The sequence below is a fragment of the Anneissia japonica genome, unplaced genomic scaffold (genome assembly GCF_011630105.1).
Source record: "Anneissia japonica isolate Jap-2015-1 unplaced genomic scaffold, ASM1163010v1 scaffold287861_len940595_cov192, whole genome shotgun sequence".
Taxonomy (NCBI): domain Eukaryota; kingdom Metazoa; phylum Echinodermata; class Crinoidea; order Comatulida; family Comatulidae; genus Anneissia; species Anneissia japonica.
The window spans coordinates 490,872-506,769 of record NW_022733264.1 but is presented as its reverse complement, the minus strand read 5'-3'; the positions used below and the strand labels follow the sequence as shown (position 1 = coordinate 506,769).

At 34.2% G+C, this 15,898-nt stretch overlaps 1 protein-coding gene across 9 annotated transcripts in view; it reads right to left on the bottom strand.

Moving 5' to 3' along the window:
- Positions 1-15,898, bottom strand: part of LOC117116167 (kinesin heavy chain-like) — a 43,869-nt gene that overhangs the window by 11,321 nt on the left and 16,650 nt on the right. For 2 of the 9 annotated variants that reach the window (XM_033260165.1, XM_033260168.1), the window contains 19 exons: positions 13,654-13,797; positions 13,252-13,376; positions 11,423-11,527; positions 9,405-9,553; positions 8,966-9,114; positions 8,040-8,188; positions 7,374-7,649; positions 6,726-6,875; positions 6,063-6,251; positions 5,718-5,835; positions 5,203-5,389; positions 4,677-4,778; positions 3,955-4,198; positions 3,078-3,214; positions 2,451-2,489; positions 1,352-1,428; positions 930-1,065; positions 655-678; positions 389-511 (listed from right to left, as the gene is read on the bottom strand). In XM_033260165.1, coding sequence (XP_033116056.1) covers positions 389-511; positions 655-678; positions 930-1,065; positions 1,352-1,428; positions 2,451-2,489; positions 3,078-3,214; positions 3,955-4,198; positions 4,677-4,778; positions 5,203-5,389; positions 5,718-5,835; positions 6,063-6,251; positions 6,726-6,875; positions 7,374-7,649; positions 8,040-8,188; positions 8,966-9,114; positions 9,405-9,553; positions 11,423-11,527; positions 13,252-13,376; positions 13,654-13,797 — 2,623 coding nt within the window. The remainder of the gene's footprint in view (positions 1-388; positions 512-654; positions 679-929; positions 1,066-1,351; positions 1,429-2,450; positions 2,490-3,077; positions 3,215-3,954; positions 4,199-4,676; positions 4,779-5,202; positions 5,390-5,717; positions 5,836-6,062; positions 6,252-6,725; positions 6,876-7,373; positions 7,650-8,039; positions 8,189-8,965; positions 9,115-9,404; positions 9,554-11,422; positions 11,528-13,251; positions 13,377-13,653; positions 13,798-15,898) is intronic. The other 7 variants (XM_033260169.1, XM_033260172.1, XM_033260167.1 and 4 more) reach the window with 4 other exon arrangements.

Here is a 15,898-nt window from a genome sequence, read left to right as displayed (position 1 = left end):
ACATGAATATTCATTAGGTAGTGAAGATAGCCAAGAATGAACAGTACCATTGGGTTTCATATGTAATTAATGACATATGCTTTTGTATGATGTAACAGAATCCTTATTTTTCAACTATCTACCATGAGTCTTAATGGCAATGAGATAATATTGCTTTTCCTCTTAAATACAGAGACATGCTAAAAACATTCCAGAGAATTCAGCTAAAATGGTGATTTTTTTCCCCCAGATCATTAGAATCAAAGCAAGTAGAGAGTACAGAATATAATTGAGATTAATAAAAGCTGAAATAACTATAAATAAAAGCAAGCAAAATAAATGTAAAATTATTGTAATAATAGAGAGAAAACCACCGCAAACGAAAAATAGAAAAGCAACAAAAACTAACATTGAAAGTGAGTCAGTTGAGCCTGACCGCGAGGAAGACCTGGAAGAATGAGAATGTCGATTATGATGATCCCGGCGAGGGCTCTCTCCTCGGGTGTGTCCTGGTAAATGCTCCAATGAACTACTACGTAAAGAAAGGGTTAGGTTGTTGAAAAGAGTGTGACCTTGAAAGAAATTTTTAAAATCATCTCGTGCATTTGTTAGATACAGAGATCGTTCACAGGCACTCCAATTATAAAACAAACAACAAACAAATACTTGACTTACCACGGTATTGATGAAAAAAGATTACTGGAACGAATTTCATACACAACATATTGATAAAAATCTTTTACTTTAAACAATATAACAAAGCCAGAATCAGAAATATAAATGTGTTTTTCTTAAGCAGCTTAGCTTGAAGATTACTTTGATTTGAAAGAAACAACCAGCCTGCCTGCCTGCCTTTGCATATAGAATTGTGCAAATGTGTGCGTGCAACCATATCTCCATGTGAAAATCGGCAAATCTATCAGGTGTAACAAAATGGCATTTTAACTTACTGGCTTGTATTTCTATATGCGGTGTTATTCTGGTTTGGTGAAACATGTCCACTTCCACCTCGGATTCCTCCTCCACCTCGAATGCCATGGGGTGAGCCAGCATGATGTTGCTGACCTGGACGTACAACAGGCTTAACTGAAATAAACATCAAGCAGATAAAATTATAAGATAAAAAAAAAAAAACCTGTCTCTTAATAATTTCAAAAACAAGATTTTAAAGATTTACTGGGTATTTTTTGAGCTAATGAACAATGACATATATTATTTGATATACTCACTTGGTATATTCAATTTATTAGCTTTCATTTAAACATTATGATGAGAAAATATATTCTTAGTCATTTAACAGATGCATAAATTGTAATATTCCTAGTAGCAAGTAATTTACATAATTTCAAATTTAAAGGATTTGTTGACATACCTATCTGTGCACTGTGCAGTCTCTTGGAGTTTCTCTGCCTCACAGCTTCCTTGATACGGTCCACTTCTTGTTGGTATCTATAAAAAAGTATACAGAAAAAATATATAAAATCAGGAATACACATACTGGCTAATGAAATCTGAGTACTAAAAAAAAAATAACCACACAGGAACTCACAACCTTACACACTTCTATCATAAAAAAATAGATGAAATACTCTATCACAACTCAAAGCTTGCAATTCTTTTTTCGTAAACCTTATATTTGCAAACTGTACTCTCAAAAAACCAATTGCTTTATCACCTGACATGAAAGTACACACATACAAACTCAACTTATTTAATATATACCAACCATGCTACATTTCTACCCAACTGAAAACCTTAAGCAACCAATGGCAGCAAGGTGCATGTAAAATGCAAGACACATGCCCTCTATGAATGCATGTCTGGATGTACATGCTAATTTAATCGTAGTGTATGGGATAGTAATGGCTACTGATTGATGTATATTATGGGATGGGGGCTCTTAGTGATTATGAATGCATGTCTGCACACCCATGCTTCACTGATGTGAATTATATGGGGAAATGAGTGATTCACCAATGTGTACATGGTGTGAAAGAAGAAAAACATGCATTATTTCACTCTGTATTACAATGAATGTGCTTTCCCTCAGTGTTATAGTGTGTAATAACACAAAGGTTATCTGTGTCAAATGCAGGTCACATTTTTTCCATATATTTGAGAAAGTAAAATACAAATATATTTGAATTCCTTTTTTTATTTGCTAATTATATAAATTATTTAAATTTATATTTATTTTGGTTTAATTAAAAATTGTGTTTAAAAATTTTTTTTTCTATTACTGCTCGTTTATTTAAACAAAGTTATTGAAATCTGTATTAAATTTTAATATACCAAACCTTAATACCACATAAAAGCATGTATGCTAAGCTAAATTCTATTAAAGCAAAGTCGTTTTAGGACAAAAAATAAATGCTTCGGAGAAGTCAACAAAATGTTTGACCAGTAGAAACAAAGCTAGAATGGTTAGTAAACAACGGAACAAAAGTGCGTAAGAACCTATGCTACATTACCCAGTAAGGTTCTCACTTCCGAAGAATTTGCTGTCACGCCTAGGCAGAAAAACATGCCAAATAATAATCAAAACAACTTTAGTGTAATCTTAGCATTTGCTGTTCATTGGCAATAGTAAAGTGCTAAATAATTTTTTTTCTAAATAACAAATAATAATATGTTTGATTTATATATTAATAATTACTATTAAAAATAATTATGCTGCTCGATTTTTCATTTTAATTTTGCATTTTCATTCCAGAACAGATTTTGAATTTAATAATAATAAAATAAAAACATGCTCAAATAAGCTATAGTTAGTAAGAAAATTCAGCAAATATATGGTGGTGTAATATACACTATGAACAACATTGTAAAGATTGATGCGGAATGTGGGAGGCAGAGCACAATAAGTTAACAGTTAACAAACTGCAGACATGCAGTGAGTATAATCAACTACACTACTTAACATTATTGCGTGTATCTATCCCTTCACCATCATCGCTTCATCAGCTACATGTATAAGTACATAGAATAGGCCTATTCACTAGTCATACACAAAAAACCCCATCCATCCATACATTTCCAAGAGGGCATGTGTCATGCATGGCCGCATTTGGTGAAATGATATATGTCACAATGCTCACCTCTTGCGGTCTTTCATTGCGCCTTCTTTGGCATCCTTGAGGGCAGTCTCCAAAGCCTTGACACGTTCAGCGGTTGCTCTTAGACGTTTTTCCAATTTAGGAAGCTCGCAGCGGAGATCAGCATTATCACGAACAAGCTTTAATTTATAGGAAGCAAAAAAAAAAAAAAATTATTTCACATATTATTTCACATATTATGTGAGTGCACAAGTGGTATTATTAGATGTGAAGTGGAACACTCATTACAGTACTTATAGACCATAGCTGGTGTAGTAATATTCCAAAATGAATACATAGCAAATACTATTAAGAAGAGCAGAATGGAATGATAGCTTAGGTAAAAATAAGACAAATACAAAGAAAAAAACACAACCTTTAATGTCCATTTAAGGTGTTTGATTAAAGGAATGTTACATAAATTACAAATTCTGAAAATTTTCTGTTGTGAAATGTCAAAGTGAGTCGAATGTTTGAGAGGTTATGGCAGGGACACCGAAACCTACAGCCATAATATCGGTGCCGGTTCGTATGCTATGGTTCTTGAGGTGGAGCACGTCTTCTCGGATAAGGACTATAAACCGTAGGCCTAGTGTTCAACTGGCTAATGTGAACTATAAAAAACCAGTACATCTTTCGAGACAGGTGGGAAGTTACCCCAGTGTACTAGTCTATACACCCTCTATTGCAGACAGATGAGAGCAGCTGGTAACAGTTTACTGGGTAGGTTAGGGGAGAAGAAAGGTACTGTATAAGCGACTTTTAGTGCTGTAATGTATGCAAATCTTCCACCTGAGAACCTAATGGTAGCAGCAATCTTCAACAGTGCTAAAATAAATGTAGACATAATAGTAATAATGATTGAACATATTTTACAAACCTGCTTGTGGACTTTGGTCAGTTGCTCCAGGTTATTCTCCAAAAAGTTGATCTTCTGCTTTTGTGCATGGCTGCCGCCGGAGTCCTCATCACGATCTCCACCCTCTACAGCCTTCTTGACGCGTGACTGCAAGTCTTGAACGAAGAGCTTTCGCAGATTGTGCAGGGTCTGTAGTTCACGGGCGACCGTTTCTTCAAGTCCTTTCAAATCCTGCTTCGCCTGCTCACGACGATCAAACTGTTGGCTGCAATGTTTATAAGAAGCAAAATAGATTACTTTGTATAAACAAAACCCAACCCGCAATACAAGCAATGTGTAACGTATTATCATGCAGTTTGATGGACTTGCAAATTCTTCAAACTGCTCAAGAACATTTTGGTGCAGAGTCGAAACTGCACAAGAGAATCTCATTAAAAACAACTGAAATAACTACACATCTATATCACTAACTTAATTATAAATCATTAACATATTATGGAAATAACAATTTTGTCTCCATTGTTGAAAATGACATTTAGCATATATATCAATTAATTTTTGTCAATTTAAAGAAATCTGACAAATTATGCATGACACATATATAATTCCTACATATTTATGCAGAATAAAACATATCAGATGGATGTTAGTTTCAATCTAGAATGCAGCAACGTTGAATATTAATACCTAGGAACTTCATGTTGATAATTATTGTTTCAAAAAAATTTTTTTCATTAAAGTACCTGAGCTCAGATAGCCTCTTAGCCTTCTCCGCCTCCTCAGCTTTCAGTTTTTCATAATCAAGTTTTAACTTCTCATGAGCTAATGATAAACGCTGATTAGCACTGTAAATAGATGAAAAGTTTACAAGGTAAGTAAAAGAGTTGCAAAGTAGCTTGTTTAATAACAGAATATTAGATACCATTTTGTATGATTCATTTAAAAAAATTCAATAGCAATGACAGAACCTGACTAGGAATATGATTGAAACCGATTTATGGTAAAATAGACATCTGTTCTAACAAAGCTACCACAAGCTTTAAGAAATTAATTTATATACTGTATATCATACTAATGCATCTTTGTTTCCAAGTATGAGTAAATTATGGTTTTTATGATATAGAAACTACTATAAAATCTCAATTATATATATAAATGATATATAATATTTTTGACTGACTAGGATTACAAATTATTATGATTATTGAAAAACCTGAACACAGGAATATCAAATTGTTATTATTATTATTATTGGATAATATAACTTACTCTTCAAGATCCTCGATCTGTCTTTCTTTATCGGCAATTTCGGCCCTAAGAGCGGATAATTGTTGCTGATGAGCTACTCGATGACTCTCTAGTTGTTCTTCCATTGCTGCTTTCATCTCATTAGCATTCTGGATCTTCTCGGAATGTTCCTTCTCCTTAGAGTCCAACAGCTCATCACGCATATCCTCTGTAACAGGTCAAAGTTCAATAATCATTAATAGGGAGCTTCGATTTCTGCAACGACGCAACGCTAGAACGAAATCACTCATGCGTGACCGTCCTACCTGGCGTCCTACATTCTCTGCATACGTAGATTTGGCAAAATTGCGTTCCAGAATCTACTTGACGAGGTAACCTTAATGTTGCGCAGATTACTTTTAGTGACGTCATTACGTTCTACGTCCTACCGTCATCGTGCAATCGAAGGCTCCCTAATGAAAAGCCTGCACAACTTACATAATTACCAATGAAATGATGATGTAAATTGAAGAAGATTAGTCAGAATGATAACTTACGAGATGCCTGGAGTTCAGCGTACTTGTCTCTCAGAAGGTCTGTCTCTTCTTCAAGCTGTCTCTTTTTCTGTTCTAACTCCCTCATGTTAGTGGTCAAGGACTTCATTTTTGCCTCATGCTACAGTAAATACACAAATAATGATTAACATGTATTTATACTATATGAATGTATGTATTAACATTGCATTCTATTCATTATAAGAAATTTAACGCACTAAGGTTTGGTGCTGTAGGCATTTTACAAAAATAATTTCATGGTCGGATGCGCAATTTTTTCTCTCAGGCCAATGTACATCTTTAATCATTGCTCCAAATTAGTGGTTGATTAACGTGACCGGATTTTACCTGCATAATGGTAAGCTTGCACTCAGCTAGCTCTGACTCGGATTCTTCCACTCTTTTGGAAAATGATGCTGTAGAGGTTTCTAGTGCTTTGCAACGACTTGCCAGAGATTTCACTTCCGATTTCATCCTGCTGACGTACAGACGTGCCATTGTGAACTCCTCATCAACTTTTTCTGCATTTTCGGTTATCTATCGTATTAAATTAATTAAGCATATTTCAGAACTGACATCGTATTTCACAAACATATTTAATTACAGAATTAAATGAGCCACAATATCATTGACAATGTTACTGTATATTACTATTATTATGTAAATGATGGAATTTTGTTAAAGGATGAGATGAACTAAGTAAAGATATGAAGTATAAATGGTGTTTAATAAATAGAAAATTGTTGTTGTAACCATAGTTATCGACCCAGCTATATTTTACAGTAACTAAACCTAGATTACAATTACTAAAACTAAGTTACAGTTGCTATAACATAAATGGGTTAGTTGATGCTGCATTACATGTTAATTTGATAATATTTAACGGTAATTATGTTGCAGCTAAGAATGACAATGATGTTAAAATCCAGTGATGTTGATATTGACAGGTTAACTAAAGAGCCTCACAATGAAAAATAGTAAAATCTAAAGTGAATCTTTGGAGAACAATACCTTGGCATCAAGGGAAGTGCCTCCAACTGCGACACCAATCTCTCCAAGATCCTTCAGAAGGCTGGACATCATCTCTGCCACCCTCTTCCGTTGATGCTGTTCCATGTCTTGTAACTTCTGGTACTTAACAGAAGTACTACTCAACTCCGTCTGTTCAATATAAGTACATTCTGTCAGTAATTGGGTTCTTAGCTTTAAAAGCTAACTGAGATGGCACACATTTTTTCATAAAAAACAATGATTACAGGTTAATTTATCATAGAAGTACAGTAGTGGTAGCTGTGTTAGTTTTAACAATAATTAAACAAGAAATGAAGAGGCAGCACTCTTAGACTAACTTCAAAAATGTAATTTTATTGGACACGGGCTTTCCCTGGCAGTCAATGCCAACTTCATCAGGTGTGTTATTTTATGTGAAACATACCTCATTCATTCTATTTAAAAAAAATCAGGTTTACTCAATAGTTTAATCAACACCATGATAAGAATTTTGAGATTCTCAAATTTATCACAATAGGAATGCGTATTAATTAGATATAAAACATGAATATGTAAAATATATAAAATATAAATTCTTCTAATTCTAATAATATAATAAAGTACAAGTATTTTTTTGGTGATTACAAAACTGATTTAAACTTAACATACCAATTTTTCATTCAATTCATCATTCAACTGTTCATTTGTTTTACGTTTGTCTTCAACTTCCTTAGATTTCTCATCGTAGTTGACGGCTAGTTCCTCCAATGCTTGCAGGACCTCTTTCACCTCCTCTTTTGCTGCCTCGTTTTCAGACTGGATCCGCTGCATCTCTACCTGTAGACCATCATTGTCTTGGCGACATCCCTGTACCATGTCGTCCTGCTCCAGCATCTGTTGACGTAGTCTTTCAACCATCTGGCTAGATGCATCTATTTCACTATCCTGAAAATGCAGAGGTCATGGGTCAAGGATGGAAAATTGATAGAGAATGGAATTCTTTGGAAAAACTTGATTAGAGACACCAAAATAAAAAGAAGATGCCATTTTAGTACTTTTGTGTTTTATTCTTTATGTATTAAGAATATAAGTAACATGCATATTAGTTTAGATGGTGCTACAGACAACAAACATTATTATAATTGTTACAAGTATTATTAACATTACAGTTCTGTGACCACATAAGTGTTCACCAATATTGCAAAAGGATGGACTTCAGCTGGAAAACAAGTCAAACCAATAATTGGAAACCAGTAAACTATGTTCAATTCTTTCCCATTTGGGACAATCGTTTTGAAGCAATGTAGTAGGAAAATAAAGTTTCTGTTGACTAACTTTACTATCTAGCAACTTATAAAGATCGGTGCGCTCCTGCTCCCACTTCTCCCTGTCTTCATTGGAGATTGTTTCTACTTGAGTAACTGGTAGAGATACTACTTCATCTGGAGAGTTGTCAATTCTTTCTTCCTCTGGCACACTATCTCCTAAAAAATGCACGAGTATAAAAAATAAAATACTGCTTCATGAGAGAGGTTTTAATTAACTTACTTCATTTGTGGCAAAGACAAGCCAAACCAGTCACTGGTCGCAAAATTTTTAGTTATTAATACAGGGTTAAACAGTAAAATGAGAGCTTTAAAATGGTAAAAGAATCATTTAAAACTGACATTTCCACACGAAGTTACAAGCATTTAAAAAGAGCTGTTTAAAGAACAGTATTTGAGAAATCAGCCTTCAAAGTTTATGATTTCTGGCATTTCTCAGGCAGAAACCATCACCAAATTGTTAAAAGTTTTTGTTTTAGCATTGAAAATATAATAATTCATAATTCATAATTTTATTTCACTCAAAACATAATAACGAGTCTGGTAGGCAAAAAGGGAACATGTCCCTGTACAAGAAAATGGGGACAATAACAGCATAGCATGATGTATAAATGTATGAAGGTTAGTTTAGTGCAATAAATAGATTTCAAAAATGTTGACATTCCAGCATGTTTTGGTCATTATCTCTGAAACACAAATTGTGACAAGTGACTGCTTTGGCTTGTCTTTGCCACATTTGTTTTTAAGTAGAGTAAAACAAATTTACTGCGCATTAGGATTTGACGAGTGTGTGATCATTATCAAGCTAAGGAAGTAAACTTTACATTAGCAATTATAAAACATGAAATAGGATCACTTTCATCAAGTTGAAATCTTAATACTTATCCATCATGAACTATGGTGGTTAATGTGTTCTAAATAAATACGATCTCAAACCTGCTCTCCATCGTTTCAGCTCTATTTCCTGCTTGTGTAAACGGGCTTTCAATGAGGCGTTCTTCTCTTTTTCTTTTTCATAACGTGCACGCCACTCTTCGGCGGTCAACTCCAAGTTAACAGTCACTGTATTCTTAATGGTCTTTGCTCTGTTTTAAGACATAGAGATGATTAGACAAAATTGGAAGAGTAAGAAATAAGGAGAATATATATGTAAATGTAACATTGATTTTTATCTGTTAGTTTTGGTGCTGCAAAAAAAAATTAACAATGCTTCTGGGGCAGTGCATGAAACGGATAGCAAAAGATATCTGATGATCTGAGAGTCACATGTCACAAGAAAATCTTATTACTGCTACATTAGTAAATTATAGGACATTTAAAGAAAACGAAGAATTTAAATATAGTCAGCAAGTAACTTAGTTTCAGATTGACTTACCTTTGTCCAAACATTAGCGTGGATTTAGTTTCAGTTTCATTGTAGGAAGATGGTGAGCAACAAATGATGATGGTGGTCCTGGCGTTTCCTCCCAAGGATTCCTGAAGGATTCTTGTCATCTTACTGTCACGATAAGGTATATGAGATTTCTGCAAGAAACATTCAGCAAAGTTATTAGAAATCACTCGAATGAGAAATGGCAATCATATGTAAGATTTGCCACCCCAAAACCAGCATATTGTCGCTAAATGTTAAATTGAGTAATATATAACAATATACTATAATAATACTTTTACTCATAACTTTGGCAATAGTAAGTCAATTCAGTAAATGACCTAACATTTTAAAATTTATAATGTTGAGAATATGGATATATCAAAAAGTCAATTTTCTTGTTTTGGTCACTGACGTTGGTTTTGTCATGGCAAGCCCCATATAATGCCAATATTCACTAACAATAAAATTGATATCCAAAATGTTTATGGTGTGTTTATTAATAGATCACAGGTAAAGACATTATTTGGCAAACATGCCTGCTTCCTGCTGCAAAGTATACCTTGATGTGCCACAGTAAATCACCCATCTAATAGACCCAATGCAAAATCATTCTAGCTATTTGTACAGCTTACTGGTGTTAAAAAACTCAAGTATATAAATTTCCTTTCACAGGGACATTCATGAAATGCACAGACGGGAATCTGAACGTGAAGCTCAAGTTGACAATAGCCCCATCTTACTGGCAGGCAGCAAGTTTGCAAAACGATGTATAAGAAAGCCAAAAGCCGGAAACACTCACTACGCCCAAACGGTCTAACGCTCATAGGCAGCAGAGTTCAATTTGCCATACGGATGTCGTACGTTGCAGCGAGTGCCCAGCTCTAAATATGTAAGCATCTTGTACATCATGCAAACTTCTTGCTCCCTGAGGAGCATTCCTATACCCTTTTTACACTGCAAGCAAAACTCCGGACACAACCTGGCATTTGACAATACCCGGGTTACAAACTCCCGAGTTGTGGTTAGTGTAAACGGCAAAAAATACCACCCCGGTTGCCAAACATCCCAGATCCAATGTGCGGGTTGCATTCAGCGTTGGACAACCCGGGTACATCCCAGAGTTGCCAGTGTAAACAAAACCCAATTCGATTCCGGAGTCAGGCCTTACATGACGTCTACCACAGCTGTGGTCACATTGGCCTTTACTTTGCTAACAACGGGCTTGTCCAGGACACTTTTCAGATTAAAAGTCCTGCACTCCCGTATAGGCCTGATAACAAAATTGCTGATTTAATTCGCATAATTTAAACAAAATCTGCAAATACATTGCTTTAATAATTACATAATTGTGACTTCATAACTGTTGCAACAAAAAATTGAGGGCATTTTTTGAAACCATGTTTTGTTGCCGGTGTAAAATGGGAGTAACTTGGGATCAACCCCAACTTTTTCGTTCGATGTAAATGGAAATGCATCCGGTATAATTGCGAAATTAACAAGGGCTTATTCTCACCTTGGCAGTGTAAAAGGGATATTCGATTTAACAGTGTTGTGGTCACCACCGAAGAGATGCTAAGCAAACAAAATTACACTTAAGCAGTGAAAAATTGTCTCATAGCACCTCATTCTTCTAGCTAGTTGACCCCAACTTCCCATCGGCCTCATTATCGTATGATTATAACTCCACAAGAATTTTGTATTAATCAATATCAATGATAATAAATAAAATCCATCCTTTTCGAAGCATGAAGAAATTTAAAACAGTATTTCAAGAGTATAATAAATTTTTTAACACAATTCTTAGCACATCTTGAACAGCAATTTAAGAAGGTAATCAATTTTCTAAACATAATCAATTCTCTAACAAAACATCTGACAAAGAACAACATAAGACTATACTCCACTACTTGGATCTTTTGTACATGGAATATGGCCTATTGGTAATCAATAATTTTGTTTTTTTAGCCTTTCTTCACAATGGCGATACGATTCCTATGGTGTAAAACAAATAATTAACTTACTTTTCCATCTGCTAGAGACGATATGACGTTTCCAAGAGCAGACAATGATTTGTTAATATTTTTGGCTTCCTCTAAAACAGCTCCTTCTGCACCTGTCTTGCTTACCTTTTTAAAACAAAAAACAATTATATATTCATCATGTTTTCTTGAATTATTTCAAAATACTATAAATATCCAATGTCACGTTAAGTTATGTGCTATGGTATTTTATGCCATTGTTACATGTACAGGTGCCACGCACCATTGATATGTAAACTACTTGCAGTTAAAAGACCTTGGCTCTTTGTGATTCGGCAGGGGTTTCCCTTAAGGTTTTTTTTAACTATACAAGTGGACCAGTGAATTAATATTTTTACTGGTCCTCAATTCCTTTCACTAGCCAGGGGCGGATCCAGAGATGTCCAAAAATTTGGAAATTTGGGCCGATCGATACAACAATGTCCTAGGGGGTCCCAGGGGATGCCCCCGCAAAATTTTTGTGTTCTAGTCGTCCCGAAAATAACATTTGAGGCGTTGTGGGCTAAATCTGCCCCTGCTAGACACTATCTTGCCAACTTCGGAAGGCCCAAATCTGTCTCTTATACACATCTAGATGTGTATAAGAGACAGCTCTTAATAGAGTTCTCTTCATGCTAACCACGAAGATGTATAGTAAGTGTAACTGATTGGCTTACAGTAAACCTTAAAACTAGCGTAATATAACCACATTTAAACTCCATCTATTACAAAAACAATAAGATACTTAATTAGGCCATTTTCTGAAATAAAGTTTTCTGAACTGTTAACTACAGAATTTATTGGGGGGTTGTCACGTTAAGTTATGTGCTATGGTATTTTATGCCATTGTTACATGTACAGGTGCCACGCACCATTGATATGTAAACTACTTGCAGTTAAAAGACCTTGGCTCTTTGTGATTCGGGTAGTGATTGAGTGCGGTAATGGCTTGGTGTTAGGTCAAAACGGTCTGTGACTGTAGTTTGATAAGCCAGGAAAAAATAGGCCTTAGTATATACCGTACGTGTAGATGTCAGGATAGACATGGATTATGTTAACCTATAAGCTGTAAACAATACAACAATTGTAAGTAGGTTTTAAGAACTGTTTGTGGGTAATATTTCTAATTAGCACTTATTAGTGAGATGAATATTATTATTGTAAAATGTCTGGTATTTTACTGTAGGTGGCCTCGTGCCTGTGATATAACTTTGTTATAGTGGTGGATAACCTGTTGACACATTGCGTTGCATGAACTGATTGGCTACTCATTCGAAGCCTGTTTTGGGAATTGTGTGTTAAAAGTTTCATGCAGTACTCACACTTATTATTGCGAAATACAGTTTGTAACAGTTTACCAATTCAAGCTGATGTGTATATTGGACAATGGATAAGTCAATCAATATTACATTGTTTTGAACTCTGAATATATATATATATGTTAATATTCTATATGTTCAATTTATGCTTACATATTAAGTATGGTTCGTTATTACATGGACAATGTGATAAGGGTTTCAAAGCAAACAAATCTGTGAATGGTATATTGAGTTTGTAATTATTTACCCGTGTGACATCCAATAATTATTTCACCAGAGGTTTTTTTTGGAAAGCTCTGTATGGTGTTATTGAACAGAACAATAGAAATAATAAATTGCATTATACGTAACATTTACAATAGTTAAAACCTTTTTTTTTAAATTTTTAATTGGTTTTGGGGTTAAATTATGTAGTTAATCTCAAAGGGTTAAATTCTAATACAAATTGTCATCATATAAGCAATGTATTATATTTTCATGTTCATTGTCTATGATCAACCATTAATTGCTTACTTTTTCACTACCAGCCAAATCTACAAGGTAGAGTTTTCCGCTAAGTTTCTGCTGGGTTTCCAGATTCTCTTGTTTTACATTAATGAGAAAAATGCTGTGACTACGGGAGCTATGTTCATTCATATCTGAAATGAAAAGAAAGTTTTAATATATCAAATTTGAAAAGGAGGGAGAACATGTCTTTAAAGAAAAACAGTTGTTTCCTGACTATTACTTCAAAATAGATATCAGCCTTAAAATCTGTCCACATTATCATATTTTCTTTGACATAAAACCTGTTGTATGACCATATATAGTTATGATGTGCCTATATATGGTCATGATGTGATGACATCATGACTGTATTTAGGCATGTCACATGGTTTTGTCAAATCAAATCTGATAGTCTGGACAGGGCCTTACTTGTTACTGCTATGTGTCTGTTGGATTTTCCTTCATCGATGACCTCCATGACCTCATCTGGGCTAGATACAAAGCGTTCGGTGACCCCCTTCACGTAGGGTACACGATTCTTGTCCTCATGAACCGATAGGTTGGTCTTTGAAACTACAAAGTATAAATAAATGTTATATATTAGAAAAAAGTATATCATTATGAGCAACATGATACTGTAGATACATAGCAAGATGATAGATACATATCAAGTTGAGAATGTAACATTATGCAGTCTGGTAGATCATCACTGCATGCATCACGTCTCACAGCATGAATTATTCATAAGCTATCTGACAGACCATTTAAAACAAAACAGAAAAGATAAAAGAGATAAAATCAAATACATAGTAACATATGCTTAGCTTATATCATTTTGATTACATATTATTATATGTAAAAATAAATGGTTGGTCTGTAAATACTATAATGTTTTGTATTTATACACAAAGACTCCAAACTATCTACTGTTACATCACAACTTTATGATTTGGTGAATTTTAACATCATCAAAAATTACATTGTACTATCAAGTGTAAACTATTTTATTGTGATGATAAATATACCTTTTATAACATGTAATCACAAACAGTTGTTCTTATTTGTTTGTCAGATGAACAATATGTGAGTTTATCTGATCAAAATAGCATTGGAAAGACACCTACTACATTTGAATAGATAAACATAAAACAATAATAGGTTAAGTCTAATAAGGACAACACAATTAATAGAGGGGTTCTCAAGGTTTTTCACTTCTTAAAGTGTTAAATGATCCCTCTGACTTAACAACAGTAATTAAAACTTGAGATCAGCTCAATGTAATTTACACCATAGACTTTTATTAGAAACAAGAGCATGTTAGTGAACATCCAATCAGAATGTCTCTTATAAAAAATAAGCAGGTCACTTTAAAAGCAATAACATTGCAATAAAGTCTCACTAACAATGATTTAGATTTTTTGCATCCCATGCACTCTTCATTATTCATGTAGGCCTAAACAAAAATATAGTTTATCTCCAATGACAATTTATATTCAATATTTAGATATACAGAGATATTTTCATGTACATCATTAGCAATGTATCAAGGCCTGGGGCATGTTTCTTTTGATGAGAGCGCCTACTAACGCTGATGTTCAGATATGTCCTTGGGTTAGACACATTACTGTAATTACTGTACATCATACTTTGATGGGACATACAGCATTGGTATCTGCACAAGAAAAAAAAAAATTGACATGCTACTTGGAAAAAAGTAAGGATTTTCACCTGGTGTACTGAATACCTTACTTCGTACTACTGTATGTTCGTTTATGTATCATGACTGATATATCTTTTGTTATTAATGAAAGGGATTTCTACCTTTACCAGATAGTGATGTATTTGCTATTGGAAATCCATGAACCATGTGCCTATTCCAATTAAATCACGTCAGAAAAAATTGCATGAGTGGTGGCTCTAGTAATTTGCCAACAGGGACCCGACAGTGGAGTTCACGCAAGGAGCAGTCAAAAGGCTTGGTCAGGGCTGTGGAATAACATACCCGGTGGAGTTGAATGGAAGAGATGTGACGGCCAACCTGTTTGATTGAAGGTTGCCACTGCATACTTTTCAAGGGTTCAACATTTCATCTGTTAAATCCTTAAGCAAGGTTCAACTTATGTTCATTATTGGCTGTAAAATTATGAAATACTCCCCTCAGGAGCAGGCTATGTCTTCTATAGGTTTTGATCCAATGATCCAGGTAATAATGTGAAGTACATACAAACAATGTATTAAACTAAAAGACTGAATAATAATAATAATTATTATTATTATTATTATTATTATGGTAAGTAAATATGTATATTTTACTTTTAGGTACAGTGTTCTTGAGAGCACCTTATAAATGCATGGCTTTATTGTAAATTTATATTTGATTATGGTAAAAGGTCATAGGTGAACCTTTCACACAGGAGATGAAGACTCCATTTTTTACAAGCAAGTGTTTAGATCAGCAGCAAAAATCCTCTTTATTCCCCTCGAAGATAGATGACTCATCTGAGTAAACAGAATGAACTCAAAAGGTTAAAGTTTGCACGACTTATAATCAATCATGCAGCGGACATACGCTGGGCTTTTCATCATAATTATTGAATAATCAAAATACAAACCTTTATGTTAAATAATAAATAAAACATACAGTAGAATTACGAAATGGCTTATTAAGTACTTA